This window comes from Diadema setosum, chromosome 16 (genome assembly GCF_964275005.1).
Source record: "Diadema setosum chromosome 16, eeDiaSeto1, whole genome shotgun sequence".
Classification (NCBI taxonomy): Eukaryota; Metazoa; Echinodermata; class Echinoidea; order Diadematoida; family Diadematidae; genus Diadema; species Diadema setosum.
The window spans coordinates 17,541,799-17,568,562 of NC_092700.1; the positions used below are offsets into that span (position 1 = coordinate 17,541,799).

General features: G+C 40.9%; 1 protein-coding gene across 1 annotated transcript; it reads right to left on the minus strand.

Moving 5' to 3' along the window:
- Positions 1-5,219: 5,219 nt before the first annotated feature.
- LOC140240272 (uncharacterized) lies at positions 5,220-26,227 on the minus strand. The gene is made up of 18 exons (XM_072320057.1): positions 25,864-26,227; positions 20,835-20,938; positions 19,678-19,774; positions 19,144-19,285; positions 18,447-18,558; positions 17,708-17,796; positions 16,919-17,098; positions 16,050-16,126; positions 15,309-15,438; positions 14,270-14,320; positions 13,309-13,468; positions 12,726-12,902; positions 11,899-11,978; positions 11,188-11,410; positions 9,562-9,658; positions 8,705-8,888; positions 7,577-7,655; positions 5,220-6,731 (listed from the first exon to the last, which is right to left on the minus strand). Exons 2-18 carry the CDS (start codon positions 20,881-20,883, stop codon positions 5,242-5,244), a joined length of 3,417 nt encoding a protein of 1,138 aa, XP_072176158.1. The 5' UTR covers positions 20,884-20,938; positions 25,864-26,227; the 3' UTR covers positions 5,220-5,241.
- Between the last annotated feature and the right edge of the window lie 537 nt (positions 26,228-26,764).

The following is a 26,764-nucleotide window of genomic DNA, read 5'->3' on the forward strand; positions in this document are numbered from 1 at the left end:
TCAAAGGTCAAAGAAGTCAAAGGTCAAAATTCTGTGTAGAAGTCTTGAAGCCCTCACCTAGTGCCATCATATAAAGAAAACAGAATCGAAATCGGGTTAGAAATGGCAAAGGAGTAGCATTTTGTAGCCAATGTACAATATAGGTCAAAAATCAAGGTCAAAGGTCAAAGAAGTCAAGGGTCAAAATTCTGTGTAGAAGTTTTGAAGCCCTCACCTAGTGCCATCACATAAAGCAAACGGAAGTGAAATTGGGTTAGAAATGGCAAAGGAGTAGCATTTTGTAGCAAAATGTACAATGCAGGTCAAAAATCAAGGTCAAAGGTCAAAGAAGTCAAAGGTCAAAATTCTGTGTAGCAGTTTTGAAGGCCTCACCTAGTGCCATCACATAAAGCAAACGGAATCGAAATCAGGTTAGAAATGGCGAAGGAGTAGCATTATTGTAGCAAAATGTACAATATAGGTCAAAAATCAAGGTCAAAGGTCAAAGAAGTCAAAGGTCAAAATTCTGTGTAGAAGTTTTGAAGCCCTCACCTAGTGCCATCACATAAAGCAAACGGAATCGAAATTGGGTTAGAAATGGCGAAGGAGTAGCATTTTGTAGCCAATGTACAATATAGGTCAAAAATCAAGGTCAAAGGTCAAAGAAGTCAAAGGTCAAAATTCTGTGTAGAAGTTTTGAAGCCCTCACCTAGTGCCATCACATAAAGCAAACGGAATCGAAATCGGGTTAGAAATGGCGGAAGAGTAGCATTTTGAAGCAAAATGTACAATATAGGTCAAAGGTCAAGGTCAAAGGTCACAACTGAAATTCTGTGTAGAAGTTTCAAAGCTCCCATGTAGTGCTATCATATAAAGCAAACAGAATCAAAAATGGCTCATAAATGACAGAGAAGTAGCAAATTGAACATTTTGATCACACACGGACGCACAGACGGACGGACAGACGGACGGACACACACACGTACGGAGCCCGTTTCATAGTCCCCTGCTCGAACTCGTTCGGCGCGGACAATAAAGGCCATGAATATATCTAACTTGTAAAACTATGCAATTTTCAGCCTCACCCTTCATAAACATTTACAAGCACGAACACACACTACCAACACACAAACACACATGCATGACCACACAATGGAGTCAAGAAAGCACAAAAGACAGTCATTTCCCTTCATGTTTTATGCAAAACTTTACTAACTTCAAATTTAGAGTAGATTTGATATTGCACAAGTAAGCACTGATATGAATACAGTGTACAATGTATTTACCTTATCAAGCTGAACAGCTGCCTAACATTTACGCTACACATGCTGCAATTACTACAAGCTACACTGCAAAACAGCTTACCTTTACCGGTAGACTACACATGATTATTTCTGAATTTGACAAAACTGACACTCGATATTCACATGATAGAAACTATGACTTTACTACGAGGTAATCGAGCAGTAGATACACTGGGTTGACATGACACTTAATTAGAACCGTCGAACCCCAGGATTACAATGACCTTGGGGCCAAGAAAATAAACCAGTCATATTAGGTTTCTAATCATTTCAGGGTAAAAAAAACAAAAACAAAAACACACACACACATCAAACACAAACTAGAAATGTTGCTATGGCGACTGGTATGCCTCCGCCATAATGCATGGTTCTTCTAATAGGTCTACAGTACATGTGGACAATGTGTGATTACATTTTCACAAAATTGGCAAAATATTAAAATGACAAGTTTGTCACAAATGTGTTGAATGTTCACCTTCCTTGACCTAGGTTTAATTGGATGAATAGGAGAGCATGTACTTGGAGATTTAAGAACTTTAACTTGACTTTGATCCATTCATAAGTTTATGCACTGAGTAATTTTCAAGGTATGGAGAAAAAGTGCAATTTCTGTATTGAATAGTAAATTGTTGCCATTTTCATCTGGGATATGACCCAAAAATTCATATTAAGATAATCACTGTCAGGCAGAACATGCAGAAATATGTAGTAAGTTTCAAGATAACTTGAACCCTTTCCTAGATATGGAGGAAACAGTTAGTTCAGCACTTTCACTTGATCTTTGACCTTTTGACCTTTGAGGCAAAATAAAGAAAAAAAACTTAACAGAGAATCTCTATTGGGTTATACATGCATACACCAAGTGTAAAAAAAAATAATCCTGCTGGCACTGCATAAATATGAGGGAAATAGTAACATTTTGAAGTGTTGCCCTTGACCTTTGACCCCTGACCTTTGACCCCATGAACCCTAAATTCTCTAGATAATCACTGCCAGTCAGTACATGTATATATACTATGTTCCATGAAGATACCTTGAACAATTTCCAAGGTACAGAGAACAAGAGACCCGGGGGTCACGCGCTCACCCGAGTATCGCAATTTCACCTTCCATGCATTCTTGCACACTCATACCTGAGAACATTGAAAACTTAGGTCTGCATTTATGGATCCCCCCTCCTCAACTCCAGGGTGGGGGGCAGGCAGCCCTGATGGATCTGCAATGAACAAACTTGGAACTAAAGTCATCAATGTACAAACTCATGGTATTAACTTTGCTTTACCATTTCTGGTTCTAGAGTAGTAGATTTTAAATATTCCTTAATGTGTGTGTGTGTGTGTGTGTGGGGGGGGGGGGGGGGGGGCTAGGGGCCCCCAAGAGGGACATGGTGCCCATTTGAAGGAATTGAGATTCTATCCCCCTGGGGATGCTACCTGCTAAGTTTGGTCAAAATTCATCATGAGGTTTTCAAAAAGAAGATGAACATGTACAATTCAGGTCCCATTAGGACCCATCCCCATCCCCTCTCCTGGGTCCCAAAGGGGGGGGGGGGGGGGGGGGGCACCTCTCATTCCGCCAATCCCATGAACAAACTACAGTCATCAATGTACTAACTCATAGTATTATCTAAGCCCTGTCACTTCTGGTTCTAGAGAAGATTTTTAAAGATTCCTTAATTTTAGGGGGTTTGGGCCCCCTGGTGGCCCCCAGGTGGGCCATGGTGCCCATTTGAACAAATTGAGATCCTATCCCCCTAGGGATGCTACCTACCAAGTTTGGTGAAAATCAGACATGAGGATCTCAAAGTGAAGATGAAAAAGTACAATTTAGGCCCCATTAGGACCCCTCCCAAGCCACCTCCCCTGGGTCCCAAGGGGGGCACTCCTGATTCCCCCATGAACAAACTTGAAACTACAGTCATCAATGTACTAACTCATAGTATTAACTAAGCCCTATCACTTCTGGTTCTAGAGAAGGAGATTTTTAAAGATTCCTTAATTTTAGGGGGTTTGGGCCCCCCTGGGGCCCCCAGGTGGGCCATGGTGCCCATTTGAACAAATTGAGATCTTATCCCCCTAGGGATGCTACCTGCCAAGTTTGGTGAAAATTGGTCATGGGGTTCTCAAGAAGAAGATGAAAATGTAAAAAGTTTACGCACGATGCACGACGGACAACGGACGACGGACGACGGACGACGCACGACGGACGCTGGACGAAGGGCGATCGCAAAAAAAAAGTGAAATTTTAATATTTTTACTTGACCTTTGACCTTGGACCTCATGACCCCAAACTTTCACCAGAGAATCTTAATTGGGTAATACATGCATACACTAAGTTTCAAGAAAATATCTTCAGCCAATGCATAGATATGGAGGAAATAGTGAAATTTTACATATTTGACCTTGACCTTATGACCTTTGACCTTGAGCATGTGCACCCAAAAGTTGATAGGCACAACTTCACCCCCTAATACACATACATGCCAAGTTTCATTAGGATGCCTCAAAAGGTTTTTTAGTTACGCTTGCCACAAAATTCATTACGGACGGACGGACGGACGGAAGGACGGACAGACGGACAACCCGAAAACATAATGCCTCCGGCACCACTTCGTGGCGGAGGCATAAAAACAGACAAACAAACAAATGAACAAACCTAGAAAAAATACACAATGTTGGGACCAACAAAATGACGTTTTTGATTTGTAGCAGGGTTTTGTTAAATATGACCTGCTTAATATCATGACATTTCACTATGGTTACTGGGAAAGCTTTTTATAATGAACCTGTTTACATGGTACCACTGTTGATGAGGTGAAATCAGTACATGTGTATTCCCAATTTTCTATTTCTGTATTTAGCTGGTCTTTCTTTTTTTTTTTTTTTTTGGGGGGGGGGCACATTTACAAGGTATTGGTCATAAAAAGGCACAATTGGCAACACCAGCAACTTCGTAATAACAGAGTTTCCCTGTGCTATGTTAAAATTGTAAAAGTCTCATGGGAAAGTATAAACATGTTACTTCTACATGTATTTACTGCACTTCTGATACAGTACATTCTTACACCTCCTGCACCAACAGTGAGCTTCAGGAATACTGTCCTTCTGTCCTTTAGTTTTCCTGTACTTCAGAAAATTCACTCCATTACTTAAAGGAGACCTTCAGATGAATTTTTACACTTGCACATTTCAGCATCTATCACTAGGTTATACTGGATACAAATTTTCAGAATTTATGGTAATTGGGATGACGTATAATAATATTTTCAAAATTCATATTAAAAAAAAAATCATAGTGAACAAGGATGATGAGATAGTACATGTAGCTTCACATAAGAACTCATAATTGGATGCTCACTGAAGGAGAACCTCTAAAGAAGAAAGCATTCATAAATTCTACAGAGGTGAACTTGTCAAGCAAGTGGTATGGTAATAAAAATACGTTGCTACATTGCTAGAATGTGTGAGCCTCGTATGTCATCATGCTCATTTAGTGTACGTTGTATTTTGTTTTGTTTTTCAGAGCATTAGTTTATCTGCTCAAGGACCGCAATAAGTTCCATAAATCTGTACATGGCATTATCGATTTATGTCCTACCTGATGTGAAATTCTATACATTGTCTAGAATAACCCTTTAAATTCAGTTTACCTACCTAACTCGTGATATTCTACATATTGTCTGGAATGTCCCTTTAAAGTCAGTTTCACTGGACATTGGACAAGTGTTATCTTGTTCCATACTGTCACCTGTGATCAAACTGTAAGGGATGTGAGAGTATAGTGAGAGTACATAAGAAGGACTTGACACCCTTTAAATAGCAATTTGTGCACTTTGAGTGCTGGTTGGCACAGAAACCCCAAGTAACACTGTACACACTGTTCAAAGTCCCTGGCACTGAAAGGGTTCAAGCTTTCATCCATGATGCAAAATTTTTAGGCACATCTTTCTGTTTTTATTTCACAGTGATCCATCCAGATCAAAGTCTAGCTCATCTAAGTCATCACCTGTGGTAAAGATGGAGCCATCAAAATCGTCTGTGACAGCTTTAGGAATTGTTTTGGCTGCTTTGGCTCCACTCACTGACATTTCTTTTGCTTTTGATGTTGCATGCTTTGCATGGGACACAGCTGGAGAGGTGCTGACTTTGTTTGCCGCCCCATTTGTAAGGGGCGGGCCACCGTTCTCCTTGGGAGGGGGCGGAGAAAATGTGAAACCTTGGAGCTTCTTCAGTGTTGAAAGGGCAGGTCTTCTGCCACCAGAGAGAGATGATGAGGATGCAGATGAAGATGATGATGATGATGTTGATGATGATCTCCGAGGTGTGACCTCCTCTATGTCTCTGGATGATGATGCCACTTTCTGCTTCTTCTTGGAACTGGTGTCCTGGCCTGGCTTTTCTAGGGTTCGTTTACGCCCACTCTTGCCCTCTGCATCTGATGGCCGTGTCTCTTCGGGCACTCGGTTTTCTCTTCCTGGAGGAGCTGAATTTTCAACACCATCTGAATCGCTTGCTGAGGATTTAGAGGGTAGCTTTCTTCCACCTGTCTGGCGCTTCCAACCAAACTGGCCACACTGCTTGCGAAAGCTCTCCAGCAGTGATGAACTCCTCCCACTTTCTTCTGGGTTCTCCTTCTGCTGAGACACATCAGTTTCATCTTCCAAGGTCCTGCTTTCTAATAGTTTGTCCTTGCCTATACTACTACAATTTTGTCCTTTATCTCCATTTGGCATAGAAGACACCCTCTTGTCATTTACCTTCTTCACTGCATTAGATTTCCTTCCAGTTCCCGAGTTTTTCATCTCACCCTGAGCTGCATCTTTAACAACCTGTAGGTTCGGTTTGTGTGCTGTATGATTCCTACTGTCAACGGCGCTTCCCTGACTGGAAACGGTTGCCATGACAACATCCCCATCGTCATCTTCATCATCAGTTAGTACAGCATTCCCATTTGCTGCACCAGTGGACGTTTGCTGCTTATTAGTTTTACTATGATTTCCTGCCACTGGTGCATGAGTATTGACTGTTCTGTGCTGCTTGGGATAGTTGCTGTCATCCGGCAATCCATCTCCAAACCCTGTCTCATTCTCCGCCCTTCCCAAATCATGCTCAGAGTCTTTTCTTTCGACCGTTCCTTCATCCACTGTGACCTGATCAGACTTCCCCAAGTGGTCTCCGCTTTCCTCTAGGCTGACTTGTGAATCCGGCACTACCATCACACATCCATCATCAACAGGGGAACTCCCGGGATCGACTGCCTGCGGCCCTTCGTTTCCGGGTTCCTGCGATCCGTCGAAAGGGTCCATGGTCTGGTCGGCGGGATCCTCGCCCCTCCTCCTCCGCTCCTCCTCCTCTTCAGAGGACTGCCGCTCCTTGGCGAGGTGATCCAGGTGATCTTGCTCCTCTAGGAGAAGATGTTCCAACCCGAGATGACTCAGGATGAGGGATGCTGGAGAGAGATGAGGAGATGAAAATCGAAGCTGTTTGTGTGTGTACTCTTTTTTTCCTTACAACAGGCGACTCCAGTAATGACAAAGTCCTTGGGACCGGCAATATTCTTTCATTATATCAAAATTTTGTCACAGCCAAACAAATAGTGTATAAAGATCTATAGATGATTATTTAGGGACCTTACCTGGTGCTTTGTTGTATCCTCAATATTGTAAAAACTGTTTGTTTAAACAGAAATGCACCGTATGTACAAGACCTACACACAATCAGACTTGTTCAAAATAGCATATGCAACATTTATTACCAATCCATCCAAACTCTAAACATGAAAAAAAATATTGATATTCGTTACAGTTTTGATCTATGCACAATGCAGGTTGTAATGCTCTATTCAGCTCTTCTTGATTGGTACTGGTAACCAGTACAATACAAGTTTGTATTACAGTACTTCTGACACTTAATGCTTTGAATGTTAATGCAACCAAGTCATTTGTGAATGTATCCAAAAGACTAATTCCCCAGTTGATTCCTTTTCATGCATTTCACTTTCTTCCACACCATCATTCTAGATTGGGAATAATTTTCATCCTGATGTGTAGACATGACAATGTGAAACAAAAGACTGAGAAAAAAAAATGCTACATCACTTCCTTATTTTTCTTTTCCACACTTGTATTTAGCTATGAAGGGAAAAAAATGTCACTACAATTTTGTCAACTATCAGACATTGTAACCATTAAAAACAACAAATACCAAAAAAAAAAAAAGAAAAAAGAGAGATAAATATAATGCTACTCTCTTTAAAGTAGACTGGTCAAAGGTTTCACTTCCCATTCTTCTCACCTTGCTTTTTGTACTCGTCCTCTGGATCCTCAGGGAAGGAGGTGTGAAGTGCATTGACCCCTCCAAGCAGAGCTGCCCCCTACAAATGTGTCAAAGGTCACAGCAAGGATGCATGATTATCAAAGACAGCAATGAACCATTTTGAGGAGCACTGGAAGATTATCTAATTGAAATACATCGATTTGGCAGAAGTTATTGAGTTGTTGAGCAGCTCTCCATTCAGATTGTACGCAGAAATTAACCAAACTATCATTTTTCTCCACAGAAAATTGTTTGTTAGACCTGTTCTTAATATGCACTGAAAGTTATAATTATGTTTTGTCAGGTCCTCACCAGCGGATAAGTTCCGTCTATGCAGAAATATTTGAGAAATACAAAAATTAGTGAATTTCTGTGTACGAACCAAATGGAGAGGCATTCAACACTTACGTCACACAGAGTGGCCAATTTGTCTCACTCTCTAAACTCTACCAGTTCATAATTTTCTTTGTGTGACAGAATATTTCCCTAAAATGTTCATTGATCACCTTTTTCTGATATTTCTGTTTTCATACAACGCAATGTGACGTCAAGATGAACTTTCATCTCCTTCTTCTGGTTGAGTCTGCCTGTCTACCTACATTATAATACAGTTCATTTACGGATATTTACAAGCATATAGCAAATATGAAGAACAAAGACTAGCCATTGTGATCAACCGTAAGTCGGTTTCAGAATGCTCCCACAGATGGCACTGCCCTAATTTCCAAGGACAAGGAATTCAAGCTCCTTGTTGTTCCTTGCTGAAAGAACGAATGGCGATGTGATACAGTTCTCATGTATGGTATCTGATAGTTATGTGTTTGGGTGTATTTTGTACTTCATGGTTAGCCTGTCATTTTCTCTGCACTGTTCCAGAGTGGTCCCATCAAGTTTTTGCAGCATTTTTAAAAGTGACACTTCAGGTATTATGGTAGCAATTCAGAGTAAACCTCGCAGCTCCTCTCTGGACCATTTCCACCTTGTGGATAAAACTTTTTGAAGATGTGTGTTAAACAGAACTTTGCATTTAATGGTGTAATCAAGAGCAAGATGAAAAGGCTGGCAGACAAGAGAATGCTTCCATCTTTCCGTCTCCTAGGAACACACCTGCATGGAGGACTCCACGACACTGACCGCCACCACGGCATCCTGAACTCTGACCTCTGACTGGCACATGAGCCGGGCGTGGGCCTGGGCCAGGCGGACCAAACTCTCCAGCAGGCGGATGGTGGTCCGGGCCGCGTTTCTCAGGTCCGCCCGCCGCTGGGCCTGGTAGTACCGACTCAGCACCCTGTTGGAGGCATCAGTAAAGGATTATGGGATGTGAATGTCATGGCAACATGGTATTCGATTGAATTATTGCGTGATGCAATATAAATACAGTTAACATTGGCATTTATAATCCCTCGAGACTTTCACGCGTGACTCTGTTTTTAGCTTCCCATGAGTAGTCACGCATCTAAACATGAGGGAATCAATGCTAATAAGCTCATTTTGCAAATTTGCATTTTGAAAAATTTTTTAGTTTTTTTCCTGATAGTTAGAAATTTTTGTAAAGTGTACAGAGTGTCTTTCAGATAAGTATGTGAAAAGTAAAAGAAGAATATCATTATTACTCTTATTATTATCATTACTATTATTATTATTACTATTAGATATTAAAATGGAACACAACAAAGTGTATGAGAGTCCAAGTATAAGGATGGCATGTACAAGTTGACCCTTGCTCTCCTGTGGCAGTTTAAAGATGGCTGGAGAGTTCACAGAAAACAAAATGTAATAGATAAAGAGCAGACAGGTCTTAGGCAGACAGGGGATGGGGGCAGGCTTATTTAAGAATTCATCAGCAGGTGTGTCATGTCTTGCAGTAAACATGGTGTTGTGTGAAGATGCGTTTTCAAAGTGCGCACGCAGAGAGAGTCTGAGCAATGAAACGACACCACAAGAGCCAGCGTTTCACTCACATGTTGGCCTGGGGGGTCATGACGGGGTCGATGGTTTTGATGATGCTCAGGTAAGTCTGCATCTTCTCGATGCTCCACAGCTCATCGGGCGGGGCTCCTGATGCGGTGGAGGGGAGAAAGCCACGCCCAAACAGACATTAGTTTCTAAACTTTCTGATACAAATGGCTTTTGCTATTGTTGTGGTTTGTTTGTCTCCTGATGCAGCAAAGGTGAGAAACCAACACACACTTGAGACGTTTAAAACATTTAAAAGATTAGCATTCTGAGGGGCACATACAGTCTGTGTTGCTCTAAACAGCTCTCTAGTAATTTGGTGCCATCAAATACAATATGTGAGTCACGCATGCTTTGCCAATGGTGTAGTCTCCAATCATCAATTATTGCAGATTGCATTATCACATCTTTCTACAGTGTAGCTTTCAGTGCTACACTCTACAGCCGCTTTAATTAACATTTCCCTCCCAATCCCAAACCCCGGCTCTATCAAAGGACAAGAAAGCCATTACCTCTGCCACCCCTTCTACAGAATAAAGTAACACGATGATATGATGAAAATTGAGAAAAAAAAACTAGATATATCGCTACGGCGACTGATATGCCTCCGCCATAATGCATGGTTCTCCTAATAGGTCTATAGTACAATGTCTTGACAATGTGTGATGACAGTTTCACACAATTGGCAAAATATCAAAATGACAGGTTTGCCACAAATGTGCTGAATGTTCACTTTCCTAGAACTAGGTTCAATTGAATGAATGATTAAAATGTCAGAGAGCAGGTATTTGGGGAACTGATGATTTTTACTTTTAATAAGTTTATGCATTGAATAATTTTCAAGGTATTGAGAAAAAGTATAATTTCAGTATCAAATGGGAAACTAGCATTATCTAAACCTGGCCTTTGACCTTTGACCTCACAGTTCCAAAGAGAATCACTGCTAGGTTGAACATGCATAAATATGTAAGTTTCATGATGATACCTTGAGTTACTTTTGAGATATGGAGGAAACAGTGCAATTCAGCACTTTCACTTGACCTTTGACCTTTTGACCTTTGACCTTTTGGCAAGAAACTTCCTAGAGAATATATATTGGGTAATACATGCATACATCAAGTTTAAAAAAAACAACCCAAAACCTTCAGGCATTGCATAAATATAAGGAAAGTAGTGATATTTTGAGGAGTTGACCTTGACCTTTGACCCCCTGACCTTTGAACCATGACCCCCAACTTCCCTAGATAATCACTGCCCATTGGAACAAGCATATATACTAAGTTCCATGAAGATACCTTGAACCATTTGCGAGATATGGAGAAAAACATGAATTTTCAACCTTTTTTTTCCACAAAATAACCTGTGACCTTTGACCTTTGACCCCGTGACCCTAAAATCCAAACAAAGTATTATCCCCCAGGATATACCCTCATACCAAGTTTGATGTAAAACCACCACACGGTTCTTGAGATATCGACAAAAACAAAACGGGACGGACGTACGTACGGACGGACGGACGGACAGACGACCCGAAAACATAATGCCTCCAGCCACTTCGTTGGCGGAGGCATAAAAAACACTACCACCACCACCAACATGAAAGTGAGATGGAGAGAGGTGCAGCTTTGTACCCTGTGGTCCTGGGGCACTCCCTTCCAAGATGTAGGAAGAGACGACACGGTCCCACTCCTCGTTCTGCGAATCCAGCAGCACCAGGACGATGTCAAAGCGGCTCAGGAGCGGACTGGCGAGGGCGATGTTGACGCTGATGGACTGGTCGGGGTCGTACTTGCCCTTGGGGTTGGTGGCGGCCAGGATGGTGGTGCGGGTGTTGAGCTTGCACACGAGACCAGCCTTTGGAGTGGAGGGTGGGGTTGGAGGAGGTGGTTAGTTGAGAGGAGTGATGGGGTAATCATGAGAGGGGGATGTAGGTGAAAGGGTCAGAGGGAGGGATCGAAGGGAGGGGTTGAGGGGAGAGATTGAGGGGGTGAAGGGGTGAGAACATGGAAAGATTCTCATTAACCTGTTGAAGTTGGTTTGATTTTCTTATCACATGCATTTCCCATCTACCCCAGCCCAAGATTACTCTGGACTAGTCTTCAACTGGCTAATACTAACCATAACATGCCAGGTTTAGAAAAAGTCAAGTTCTACATCTTTCAAACCGAGTCAGAACACTGTAAAACTATAGATTTTTGCATGCATTAAACTTTTGCGAACTTCGCGAGCGAGGAGCCAAGATTTGCAAAAGTAGACTGCATACAGAAGTTTTTTGTCTACACAAAGCTGGCAATGGTTCTTAAATCTGGTACAGGGGTGGGAGTGGTGGGATGAGCTGTTACCTTGGCAACACTAATTGTCTGCTGCTCCATGGCTTCATGTATACTTCCTCTGTCGTGCTCTCTTATACTGTTAAACTCATCTGCAAGCAAGGAAATAGAAAAACATTTAAATAATGAAATAAAATGAGTGGCAACTGTTTCTGCAGTTGCAAGACTGCATAGCTGACAATAAGAGGATGTGCTGACCATTTTCCAAATGTGCAGCCAATGTGTTTCGCATCAAACATCCTGTTTCTTATTTGAGAGTAAATTACTATAACTGGTTTTGATCTCAATGAAAATTTGCTGGTACTACTGAAATCACACTTCTGAGCTCCTCATCGAGCTTTAAGCCCTTGATCACAAAATGTGGTGGTGTTAGGTAATATCAAGCTTACTGTGGCTTGAAGTGATGACCCATGTGACAAAAGATTTCAATGATAACTTCATTTGATGAAATATCCTCATGCACCTGTAACTTACTCGTATATTGTCACATCTATTCCTGTTTTTTACTGATGGAAAATTAACACGTCTTATACTGACACTAAAACAGAAATGGAAATTTCAAACAATATCTTTATTTCTTGCTGCTACACCATTAGAGTTGCCTGATCTAAACTTTGACCCATACACAGATAAATTGAATGTATGCTCCAATGCACACTACACAAGCAAAGGTGGTTGTTTGAGCTGACATTTTAACCATTGAGTGTGTACACATAACATAATCTTTGGTTTAAGCATGGCAAATTATAGCACCCACAAAGGAAAACTTCTACTCCCATGCCCCCCCCCCCCTTCCATCACCCTGACCAATATAGGGTAATGGTCACTTCCTCACTGACCTATGCAGCACAGTCCACCATCGGCCAGGACCAAGGCCCCTGCTTCCAACGTCCACTCTCCAGAGTCTCTGACAGCAGTGACCGTCAAGCCAGCACTGGTTGACCCTATGCCTGTGGTCAAGACTGACCGGGGAACCACCTTGGCCGCATACTTCAGAAACTGGGACTTCCCCGTGCCTGCATTTATATTTGTTAAACACACCATGAAAACAGAGAACTTTGCTTTTCTTAAATTGTAACACAATAGACAACTTTACATCACCTACAATTGTACCTGCAGACGAGAGAATTGTTTTAAAACCCAATTTATGGTAATTACAGAACAGACATGTCATTTTCTGCAAACAGACAAGCAAACCAATTCCATCAAAATGATAACCTCCTTGGCGGAGGTAATACAGCGACTCCTGCTACAACAAAGTCCTTGGGACCGGCAGCTTTCTTTTGTTTTATAACCAAACAAATAAATAATGAAAATACATAGAGCAGATAATGTTGTGGCCTCAATTTTTACTTCGTTGTAACTGGAATTTCGTTATAACTGTGTCTGTTTTAACGGGAGTACGCTGTATTTTTGTCTCACCTGGGTCCCCCACCAACAGCAGGTGGGACTCCCCCCTGGTCCTGGTCCCTGATTGGTCCTCCCTGGCCACGCCCCCTGCCAACACCATAGCAACTGCCAACTTGACCACGTAGAGTCCATACACCTGTGGGCACAGGCTGGCTAGGATGGTGTTACGACCCTGGCGAGGAAATGGCGAGAGCAGGCTTTCAATTGATACTATCAAATAACTTCATAGTACAGCCTAGTTTTCTTTCATTCATTCATTCATTCATTCATTCATTCATTCATTCATTCATTCATTCATTCATTCATTCATTCATTCATTCATTCATTCATTCATTCATTCATTCATTCATTCATTCATTCATTCATTCATTCATTCATTCATTCATTCATTCATTCATTCATTCATTCATTCATTCAGTTTTCCATCACTGACAAAATCACATAAATATGAAACTTCAGAGTAAATCAGTGCATAAACAAGTGTTATCTTTAGAATGTAATAAGAACAAAACGTTTAGGTATGAAATTAAAAAGGAAGAAAAAAAAAAACCAAAATGTCATTAGTATGTGAAAATGCTGGAAATGGGGAGAAGAGCTAAAGAAGCAATACTTATAGGGTGCATTTCCTCAACTGTAACAATACAAATTGCATAATGGAAATGCTATCACATGATACGTGGAATTGCAAGAACAAACCACACAAACTACAAAAGGATAATAAAATACACCTAACAAGCCCTAAACAAGCACCCCAGACAATTGAAACCAAGCACTGAGTCACTGTCATACAGGTATGTGACTCATTGGAAACATTCAAACACAGAGTGGCAGATGAGCTTTAAAGTCTGTGGAGTAACGACTTTCTGTGTCTCAACAGACACTTTCATAACCCTAGTTAGGCCAGTCTTTTTAGGTAGATGATAAAGCGGAACATCAATGCCATATACCATAAAGATAGATGAAGTTCACTCACTGTCAGTGGCTTGAAACGGTGCTTGTCCCAGAATGCTTCAAATTCTTGTCTCTATAAAGATGAAAGCAGCGGGTATACAAATGAGATAAATGCAAAAGCTTAAAATGCAGGTATACCTTCAAAACATCAATTGTCTTTGAGAAGCACAATGCTTGACCAGGGCCCTGTTTTATGAAGAGTTATAATTGATTATATAGTTGATTTCTGTCATAAGTCTATGGCAGCCTGTGTGGCTAGGAATTTTATAATCGATTATACCTTTTGATAAAATGGGGCCCAGGACTTGCTCAACAGCTACAACTAAAGCATGGAAGCTAGATAGCAAAGTTGATTACGGAACAAAAATCTCATTTACTGCAAAGCAGTGCAGTAAATAGGAAGAAGGTAGTTGCATGGCTCATCACATTATCCCAAAGAAATATATATCCATGAACTTGAATAGACCATGGAGGTGGAAGAAAGATCTTTCTTCCACCTCCCTGAATAGACTGGTATACCAGCCTGGTGATGATACAGATACATAGATCTAGTAGGTTTTTTTTTTTTTTTTTGTTTTCTGCCAAACACCAATAATGCTTTCAAATGGTCACATGTATTGGATTCAATAATGATAAATCTAGATAACCAGCAATGAATTAAAACAAACAAAAGAAAAATAATAAAACTTTTAGAGTCGAGTACTACCTCAATTGGCTCTCACACACTGTAAAATGAGAAATGTTCGTGTGAATTTTAATTTTGCGAGCCAAGATTTGCGAAATTAAAATGCATGTGAAAGTTCTTGTCTCCACTATACGCACTGAATGTTAGAGGCAACTTCCGAAAATTTCATGCAGTGAAAATTTTGTGCTGCGAAGAAGGCTGTTGGCTCCAATTCGAAAGAATTTCATGACTCGAAAATATCATGTTTTACAGTACATCTTTCATTGACACCTGCCCCAGTATACTTGCAACAGGTCTTCAACAGGTCAATAGCTCAATTTGAATTTCAAGCTGAAGTTGACGAGTCATGTTTGATCTTGAAAATGCACTGGCTTACCATCTCCTCAGTGATGGTCAGGACCTCCCTCTGTTCGTTCTTGACCTGGATGTGATTGGCTCGCAGCGCCATGTCAATCTCACACTTGGAGTCCACATAGACCGACTGCCAGCGTCGCATCACCGTCCCCCTGAGGTGCGAGGAAAGAAAGGGGAATGCAGCAAGGGATAGACCAAATTTTGGTCAGTGAAGTTTGGTGTGGCATTTTCACTAACTGAAGAAGAAATATTTTCCTGAAAAAAGCACCTACGGGCATAGTTTCATCTCAATTTCAGTTCAGCTTTTCACAAATTATAGTAAAGAATTTGCCTTGAAGGCAAGCTATGTCTATGATGTCTGCAACTTTGCCTGGTAGCTCTAATGTAGCATAGGAATGACTTGTTAGTGCACCAACTAGATTGAAGTTTGAATGCATTTGGAAAACAGTTTGCTTTGCTCTTTTTCACCTGACAATCATTCCAGTAAACTCTGGACTAGACAAATATAAATTTCAGAAAGATTGATAAATCTAATTATGACAAAGCATACTTATTGATAACCTGGCAAAATGGCAAAAATAGAAAACTGTTGTCAACATTTGCAAGACATGTTGCTGCCACACACAGCAGATTTTAACTAGCTAATAGATGAATACTCGCAGGTTGAACATATTCAGACACTGTCCTACACAGCAACTTCTTTCAAGATCGAAAGGCACAGATAAATTGAAACAAATAGGAGGAGAAATGTGCTCAAACTCACGTCACAGTGATGTCGTCACCAGCTTTACAGGAATCCACTAAGTCATCCTCCAAAATGACCCACATTGATCTCGGGATCTACAGGTCAAAGGTCACTGTCAAGGAAAAATGCTGTCAAACTATATCACAACCACAGACAAAAATGGGTCCTATCTTTCTTGATATCCAGCCACCATTTGTCGCTCTTCTTTGGTTCTGTTTTGTAATATTACACACTCAATTCATTTTGAATCATGATTTGTTTCATGAGGCCACTAAGGAAGCAACGTATGCTTATGGGCAAGGTAACCTCTTCCCCCACCCCTTCCAAAGGACTAGGCAATGTAGACAAAAAACTTTGTGTAAGGGCACAACTGCTGCAAGGGGACTTGAACCAGGGACCTTGTGATTAATGGTCTGAGGTCTTAACCACTGAATCACAACAGCTCCTCAAGCAACAGATGATGTGGAATATAGTATATGATGCAGCTGATTCACAGCTCTGGAAACAGCAGAACAGCTGCCATCTCATCTCAAGAACCTGCCTTCCATTTTGCATCATTGCTGCTTCACCACTGCAAGTAAAATATGGATACATTAAAACATAGCTCACAGTTTACTGTTAAACAGGGCATATCTTACAAAGTCCACGTGTTGACAATTGTTCATCCATGAAATTGGCAACTTCCCTAAATATTGTCTCCTGTAACACAACTGCTTTGTATGCTGTCCCTAAGTAGACACCATAACCTTTTCTACTGAAAAGTGAGAATACTTCCTTTTCATTCCATGAGTGTGGTTCTCTTTAACAAAATTGAAGATACAGGGTGTACCTATCCTCACAAACACAAATAACAAAATAATTATCTTTGTTGTTTTCATCAAGGATACGGTTCCCATGGTGAGTTTGTGAACCTGTTCCTGGATTTTGATCTCCTGGTAGTCCCTGCAGCTAGAGGGGGCCCCACTGGCATCCACACCGGAGAGGCAGGCAAACTTGGTTGAGCCACAGCCCTCGGGATTGGGACAGCGCTCGGGTTTGCACTCGCTGTAGTACTTCTCAACACTGGCCTGTCAACGACATCAGAATTCCGACACACATTTGACGATGCTTTAATTTATTTATTTATTTATCTTTTTAAGTTACGGTTAATCACTAAAGCACTCATTCCATATTTTCAACACTATATCCTGAGAATGAAAATTTCTGTGACACTGTACTCAAGATCAGTAGTGCATATAGGGCAAGGATGGAGTTTTAAAAAAATAATGTAAACAAAACCAAAAAATATACAAATAATAAATGTCACTTCATATAAAAAACAGTAAAATAAAAGTGACAGCTGAGTGAAAATTTAGGCAAAATTCAAATTAAAAAAATTAGAATTTAATAAATTTTTGAACATCTGATATCAAGGTATTGAAAAGGGCATTAGGAAATAGGCAATGCTTTCACGTAGTTTTGCAAAAAAAAAAAAAAAATGAGCCAAACTTACAAACTTCAAGGACTTTTTTATCATCTCATCCAAGTTTATTGAAACAGTTCGTAAGTTTCATTTGTTAGATTATCATATTTTTCATAAACATTAACATAAAATCAGATTGGAGTTTCCCTTTCATGACAAAGAAGAAAATTACCTCAGCCAGGTGGGAGGAGGAAGACTTGAACTGCAATCTTACCTGCTGAGAGAAGACATGCTTGCACCTGGAGCACATGAAGTCTTTCTCAAACTCAAGCATCTTCACCAGGGTGGTCCTGATCACTGTTCCTGGTTTGAGGAAAATCAGTCACATCAAAAGCTTTAAAGATTATGACATCCGCATGTTGGCAATTGGATGCAGTCTTCTGCATGCCTCTCTTCTTTTCAATCCCCTCATTTTTTTTTTAACCTCTCAGTGTTTTTTTTTTTTCCTCAGCTGATGAAGTTCAGTAAAAATGCTGCAAAGTCACCTGTGTGACCTTTGAAACAGTGGACTTTGCAACCAGCGTTTCAAGTTTTCTATCAAGTTTATCCTTGAGTCATGTGTGATAAAAGTTCATTCAAGTATGGGGGGGGGGGGGGTATCTTCTGACAAGGTGCGTTTTCAACTCGTCTTTGATTTTTGCCCTGACCTTTAGCACACCAAACCATTAATCATCTCAAATGATCCATCTGCCACAACTTCTGAGCAGACCAATTTCAGTCAAATTGTCTCAGATTATATTTGAATGTTTCAAAAAGTTGAGAAATTTAGAATGGGGTGTTGGCTTTTGACTCTCATCAAATCTGGCCCAAAATGAAAAGGATGACTACCTCAAATTGATCATATTACTAACTTACAGAACAAGCATCTTGCCTTTACTAGCACTCTATATACTAATGGGCCAAAAAGATATAAAAAGTGAAGAAAAAGGACGATAGATGGACATCAACCTCACCTGACACAGACAGGAAGCGTCCGATGTCTGTGTTCCGAGGAAGCTGCTCACGCACCAGCTCAGGGCAAGCTGGTAGCCCAATGAGTCTGCCATGGATGTTGGTCTTCATGCTCTGTCATCCACAAAACCAATAAGAAGCAAATTCAAATACATATTACACATACATTACAAGAATACCTCTCCATAAAGCGGCAAAACAATGCTTCATCATAGCTAAATAAAAATGAGTAAAACATACATGTAGTAACAGAGTAAAAATCCTCTTAAGTTCTCTATACTTTGTGGTTGCAGGAAAACAGAGATACTGATGGATTATGATTTTGTAATGACCATAGATTTTAATCAATAATTTTCTTACATCTAATATGCCAGCAGGGAATTGGACATAATAAAATGGCAGTAATAATCTATTTGCAAGTCACCACAGTCTTGAATAAAAGCAACTGCATGGTATCTGATAAATCATGATTTCTTCAGCTTTCAAATGAGATATATTAAAGAGTAACCACAATTGAAGTTTTAACACAATCCCTTCGTGCCAGCAAGAAGGAAGGTTTAACACCTTCAAGTGCTTCTGTCATGCTTTCTGTTCTTTCTTATTTTCTTTTATTTTTCAGCATGAATCAAGTTTATGCAACCTAAAGCCAACATCTCAGCAGAGAAAGAGACACAGATGTATAAATGCACAGACTCCTACCATGTTATGCTTGTCTGGGTGGTTCCTGTACACCTCCATGGCTACTCTGGACAGGGCAACGTCCAGAAGGGGCAGTGTCATCAGGGGGCTGCTCAGGATGTGGTCACTCACTTCCATGTTGGTCTCAAAAAGGGTCATCGCACTATACAAAAAAAATAAAAAATAAAAGATAGGCCAACCATCACATACAATTAATACTGTGTTATTTTACAAACAGAAGAGTATCAATGCAGTATAACGTCTGTGATGCAGTCTATGCAACTTAGTTACTGTTAATTGTGATGTGTGTATCATCAATATGTCCTAGCTTGTCAAGCACTGTAGGAGAGCAAATTTTCACTTGGAACTGTCAAACTGGATGGGAAGATGGTGGCTCATTATTGTCTGTCTAGCCATGTCTGAGAAAGATGTCTGAACTTGAAACATCACAACTATATTATATACAAATTGTGTCTGACTTGGATGTGACATCATGTGAATTTTCAGTCTAGTAATTTCAACCATCCTAATGAAGCTTTGTCATGATTTACTTACTCTATCTCCACACTGTAATGCTCACAATCATCCTCCTTCAGTAGAATGCCTTCTAGTTCGGCTCGATGCTGCTCCCTGATGTAACTCTCAAATATGGCTGCAAAAGGATGGAAACCCAACGAAAGTAAGAACAGGAAATATACATGTATGTCTGGAAACAACAACAACAAACAAACAAACACCAAAATTCCCAGGTAATGCTCCTGCAGTACTTATAAAATGAGGCAAAGGACAGAATGATATGATTATACCTAAGGCACCTGTGGGAGATACCCTGATTAGCCATAGTATTTTTGTTTAAGCTTTACAATGCTTAGCCAAACTGACTGACACTTTAACAAACTAGAAAAGCACTCAGAGAGTGTAGACCTCCGCCAAGCCAGCAATTCATTTCCACCCATACAATGTACATGCATGCAATTTCCCAATATAGAAGCCTTTTGTATACGTCATCAGCTTCCAGCTGCACGCCGCCTTGCCTGAGCAGAGCACCCACTGTAATGTGCATAAAAACATAAAGATAAAAAATCCTTTAAAAATCCGTAACAATTCCCAGATCACTACCAAAACTGAGTCATCTGTTCCTTGTGAATGTGTCATTATCCACTTTTCCTGCAAGTTTCATTCAAATCCGTTGACAACTTTTTGAGTTTTTTGCAAACAGATAAACCAATGCCAATGATTACTTAACCTCCTTCCTTGGCGGAAGTACTTATTACACATAAAATCATACATGTACAGTATGTCAGCGAGTTCTATGATCGAAAGTGAGGTTATTATAACTGGATGCAAGAGTCTCCTCTAGTGAATGGAAATTCATGACAGCATTATTTCTCATTTGATAAAACACAAGGAGTACAATTTACTGTCAAATCTGCAAATTTTTGCCTTTCTGTTACCTTTCCTTTACCTTTCCTTTGTCTTATTTCTCTGTGAAGCAAAATGACAACCCAGTCTCACATTTTGGTTTGGGAATAGTATTTAATCAATACATTGTACATGCAACTGTCAGATTGAAGCATTACTACGTAGGTGGTATTTAAAAGTAATTTCTAGAAGAAAAAGCTAAATAGACAAACTTTTTGATCTGATTTGAGTTACCAATATTATAGGGCAAACAACATTTTGGAGGCAGGAAAAAATTACAGTATACTTACTTGTGTACTCCTCTTTTTCACCTGATGTAAATTCCTCATTCGCCCCCATCTTGACTTTGTTTTCTTTATCAGGGGCTAGTACAGTCCATCTGCAGTAGTAAGACCTGTTGGCAGTTGTGATATTTGTATTACAACTGTACCTAATAGCTTAAAAGAACATAGAAGGTGTACTGTATGCTAGGCAGGAATTCTTTGAAATGCACAGTCCCAGTGCAGTGATCTCTCAGATTTATACAAGCAAGGTTTTTGACTACTGAACCTGAAGGATAAATGAATTGAGTACAAAGGCATATTTAATTCATTGACAACTGATTTTTCTTTACATAAAAGAAAGTAGACCTCTAATAATAACCCAAGCCCCCTTCCTCCCAAAAAGGACATGTTTGCCAACCATGTTTAGAACTACAAGTACAACAATCATCAACTGATTATATGCAATATTAGGCTAGCAATATTCAGTCACTATATGATCACATTCACTGATCAACTTTACACACGTACAGCCCTGCCGTCGCTGTACACAAGTGTAATCCCCCCCCCCCCCCACACACACACACACACTCTATCATGCTAGCTATGGAGCATTTGTGTTTTTAGATTCCAGTAGAACTATTATAGGAGTAGGCCTAGGACTCAATATATGATTATGAGCCAGGCCCAGGCCCCGGGGGGGGGGGGGGGGGGGGGGGGGGGGGGGGGGGGGAACAGGGAGGGTATAGACTAGGGGAGGGGATCATATCCCCCCCCCCACACACACACACACTCTCTCTCTCTACCAAACGGCTTGTGCCGAAAGGGTGGGTTGGGTGGTGGCGCGTCGCGTTAATGGGAACACCACCCTTCGTCCAAAGCCCCCCTGGTTTTGCCGAAAGGGTGCGTTGGGAGCGTTGGGTCGCGTCGCGTTGACTGGAACCCCACCCTTCGTCCAAAGCCCCCCCCCCCCCCCCAGTTTTGCCGAAAGGGTGCGTTGGTACTTTTTCTCATGTAATATTAAAAGACGAGTTTTGAATTTATATTTAACCTTCAAACAACCATTTCAAAGAGGCTATCGTCCGGATCGGTTTACACTCTATTACCACTTCGTCTGTTGAGAATGAGAAGGGCATTAAGTGGTCGTGAACACTATGGGTTTAGTGGCAACTTAACGCCCTTATCATTCTCAACCGACGACTTGGTCTACAGCCAGTTGGTCTAATAGACTGTTTAATATCATTCAAATTTATGAAATTCTTCCGTCGAGATGTTTTCATTGCAACTGATTGACAAATTGCCCTACATCGACGTAAATAAGCACTGAATTGATCAGTGTCTTAGTAGTAGCCATGATAAAAAAATCATGGGCGTACATACTCGAGCAGGATTCGAACCTACGACCTCCTGATCACCGGACAGGCGTCATCTCCACTAGACCACCGAGCTTTCGCCCGACAGCAAGTGTTGGTTCTAATCCTTATAGCATGCAGCGGGTACTGCTTTGTTATTCAAATTTATGAAATTCTTCCGTCGAGATGTTTTCATTGCAACTGATTGACAAATTGCCCTACATCGACGTAAATAAGCACTGAATTGATCAGTGTCTTAGTAGTAGCCATGATAAAAAAATCATGGGCGTACATACTCGAGCAGGTTTCGAACCTACGACCTCCTGATCACCGGACAGGCGTCATCTCCACTAGACCACCGAGCTTTCGCCCGACAGCAAGTGTTGGTTCTAATCCTTATAGCATGCAGCGGGTACTGCTTTGTTATTCAAATTTATGAAATTCTTCAACAACACTTGCTGTCGGGCGAAAGCTCGGTGGTCTAGTGGAGATGACGCCTGTCCGGTGATCAGGAGGTCGTAGGTTCGAATCCTGCTCGAGTATGTACGCCCATGATTTTTTTATCATGGCTACTACTAAGACACTGATCAATTCAGTGCTTATTTACGTCGATGTAGGGCAATTTGTCAATCAGTTGCAATGAAAACATCTCGACGGAAGAATTTCATAAATTTGAATAACAAAGCAGTACCCGCTGCATGCTATAAGGATTAGAACCAACACTTGCTGTCGGGCGAAAGCTCGGTGGTCTAGTGGAGATGACGCCTGTCCGGTGATCAGGAGGTCGTAGGTTCGAATCCTGCTCGAGTATGTACGCCCATGATTTTTTTATCATGGCTACTACTAAGACACTGATCAATTCAGTGCTTATTTACGTCGATGTAGGGCAATTTGTCAATCAGTTGCAATGAAAACATCTCGACGGAAGAATTTCATAAATTTGAATAACAAAGCAGTACCCGCTGCATGCTATAAGGATTAGAACCAACACTTGCTGTCGGGCGAAAGCTCGGTGGTCTAGTGGAGATGACGCCTGTCCGGTGATCAGGAGGTCGTAGGTTCGAATCCTGCTCGAGTATGTACGCCCATGATTTTTTTTTTATCATGGCTACTACTAAGACACTGATCAATTCAGTGCTTATTTACGTCGATGTAGGGCAATTTGTCAATCAGTTGCAATGAAAACATCTCGACGGAAGAATTTCATAAATTTGAATAACAAAGCAGTACCCGCTGCATGCTATAAGGATTAGAACCAACACTTGCTGTCGGGCGAAAGCTCGGTGGTCTAGTGGAGATGACGCCTGTCCGGTGATCAGGAGGTCGTAGGTTCGAATCCTGCTCGAGTATGTACGCCCATGATTTTTTTATCATGGCTACTACTAAGACACTGATCAATTCAGTGCTTATTTACGTCGATGTAGGGCAATTTGTCAATCAGTTGCAATGTTTAATATCAGTTGGTCTAATAACCAGTTGGTCTGGTCATCATTTCGTCCAATTACTGTTTGGTCTAATTGTTATTTGGTTTAATTACTATTTGGTCTACAGTCAATTCGTCTAATAATAGCCATTTGGTCTATTTTTGGTCTAACACCAATTTACATCATCAAATACCGATTTGGTCTATTATGAGTTGGTCTAATTCCATTTCGTCTAATCATCAAATGGTCTAAAATAAAACCAAATTTGTCCAATTATAAATTTGGTGTACACATCATTAATTTTGGTACATTGCCCAGTTGGTCTAGCCTTAGTCTGTCTATCATCATTTAGTCTACACCCATTTAGTCTCATAACCATTGATCTTATTGTCATTTGGTCTAACAATAGGTTGTTTAAAGCCAGCCTCCTGTTCTAATCAGGTACCATTTGGTCCAATCATCGTTTCGTCTATATGACCAACTGGGTTATTATTATTATTATTTTTTTTTTTTTTTTTGGGGGGGGGGGCCTTTTTCTACGACTACGGACTACCCTCTGACCCTTCATTGAGGGAGAAAAAAAAAATGCTCATACACATGAAATAAGATTAGGGTAAAGTTTAGGGTCCCTCGCCCCTCCCCCATGGTGCCAGGCCAGCACCCCCAGCAGCTGGACTATAGATAAGCCACTGATTATCCACATGATCCATGCCCTGTAATGTAAAACAGAAACGGATATAAGACCAAATGGATATTGGACCAAATGAACATTGGACGAACTAAATATTGGATCCGGACGATAGCCTCTTTGAAATGGTTGTTTGAAGGTTAAATATGAATTCAAAACTCGTCTTTTAATATTACATGAGAAAAAGTACCAACGCACCCTTTCGGCAAAACCGGGGGGGGGGGGGGCTTTGGACGAAGGGTGGGGTTCCAGTCAACGCGACGCGCCACCACCCAACCCACCCTTTCGGCACAAGCCCTACCAAGCTAGCTAAGGAGCATTAAAGGGTAAATTACAGAATACTGGCAACCAATCACGGAGAGCGCAAATCGCTCTGAAAAGAGCGTAATTACGCTTGCCGATAGCAACCATCTGAAATATTAATCCGATCTGCGATACGGTCCGTGATTCGGCTGTCGACGATTGCATTTGTTTACGTGTGTTTTCTTTGCTCTGTGCGGTGAGAAGTGTGGTATCTTACGTTGTTCTCGGGGGTTTCGGGGGTGTCCCCCGAATAAATGTAGTTCTAGATCCTGACGATGCTAGTCTAGCACTAGCCGTTAAAATTCACCCGAATTTACGATTAATACTCACGTTGGGTTTTAGGAGTCGAGGATAGTCCATATCCTAGAAATTGATAGCAATTTAGGTGAGACTAGAAAACAATCACTTATCTAATTGCTGGTGCTAGCTTACTGTGTGGGTGCTCTTGACAGCCCACTATGTTTACTCTATGCAGCGCAGTCGTACAACAGTATCTACAAGTATCTCTACACACGTACACAACATTAACAGCTTATGATGCGTACGTGTGCAGTGGTAGCGCGTATTGAGTCTGCAGAACGCGCGCATGTTTAGTAGTACAGTGTACAATACGTATAACGTTAGCAGTTGAGTGCGCACATGTCTCTTGACAATACTAGTACGCGTATACGCGCTGCCTTGCCAAACTAGTGTGTAGTGTGATTGTATCGTGATGACTTGTGTCGAAAAGAGATGAAGGAAGAAGGGCTGCCAGCTGTGATGACGTCATCACGATTAAAATAGTTCCGTCAAAATCGGGTCGATTTTCTTTATCGTCGATTTACTCGAGTTATCTCAATTTAGAGCAGTTTTCCTCCGAAACCACTCAATTTTCATGAAAATTGTGTGGTCAACCTACTTTTTGACGGCCGTTCCGTTTCTGGCCTTTTTGGGGGCCCCAAACGTCGGGAAAGACGAATTTCAGCCCTTCGGGCTGAAATTCATCTCTAAGGGAGAGCCGCCGGAGGCGGCTCTTATACGCACCAATATGCTAATTTACATGAGGCAAAACCGGTATTCTGTAATTTCCCCGCATTAAATTTTAGTGCTTTTAAATTCCAGTAGAACTAGCACTCAATATGAGATGCCTGGCTCTCATATCATAAATAATTTTATTCACATTCTGATTTCAGCACATTGGCATTGCTGGGATTGCAACAAGAACTAAAATAATTACTTGCATACACAGATTTGAGTGAATGGGACTAACCTACACCAGACTCTTCGAAAAAGCTCATCTTGTTTAGGCCTACCTTTAGAAAATTCGGCATCGAACGATTGATGTATGCTGACAGTCTGCATCTCTGACTCCCTCTTATCCGTCTATTGTTATGACCTACTACATGCTTCAAATAAATAATACTGTTCCACAACAAATTCACAATCCAAAAACATTGTCAGTAATCTCACAATTTCGTGCGTCGCGCGCTTGGATGTAGAGAAGGATTTTTGGTGCGTGAATCCGGTGCGTTACGTTTAGCGTTTGACGTATTTTATAAATATTCATATCCACTGTCTTTCGTCGCCGCGCGGTGTGAACTTCGCACGGCCAGAAATTAGCGACAAAACAAACGAAAATAAAAACATGCGAATATTTTGCTTTTATGATAATTAGGCCAGTATCTCGCAAAATAATCATCGATGCACGTTCATACAACATCTCCGCCGTCTTGTGATGTTCTACAAGAAACCTGGCCCAGCTTGACCCGTTCAACTGTGACCCAAGTTCTCCAAGAATCTTCAAGGTTAAAGCCTCAAGCTCAAGGAAGCAGACTGTCAACAATAAAAATGAAAAACATCGGAAATAATTTTACTCCCCCTCCAATAATTTCTGGGATGTGGAAGATTTTCTTGTTGTTGTTGTTGTTTTGTTTTTTTTTTGACGAAAAACTGTCCAAATATTTCGCCCAAAGTTTGCACCTGGGACCTGTTTTATGAAGAGTTAAAATTGATTATATAGTTGATTTCAACTGTATTACATGACAGCCTGTGTGGTAAGGAAATTTAAAATCGATTTTATCTTTTGATAAAACGGCGCCCAGATTGCTGAATTTCAATTCTGAAAGTCCAAAATCATTGATCTCCCCCGCGTGGAAGGGGGATACCATCGCACAACCCCCCTTTCTTTTATAGACTTAATACACTTTTTGATCC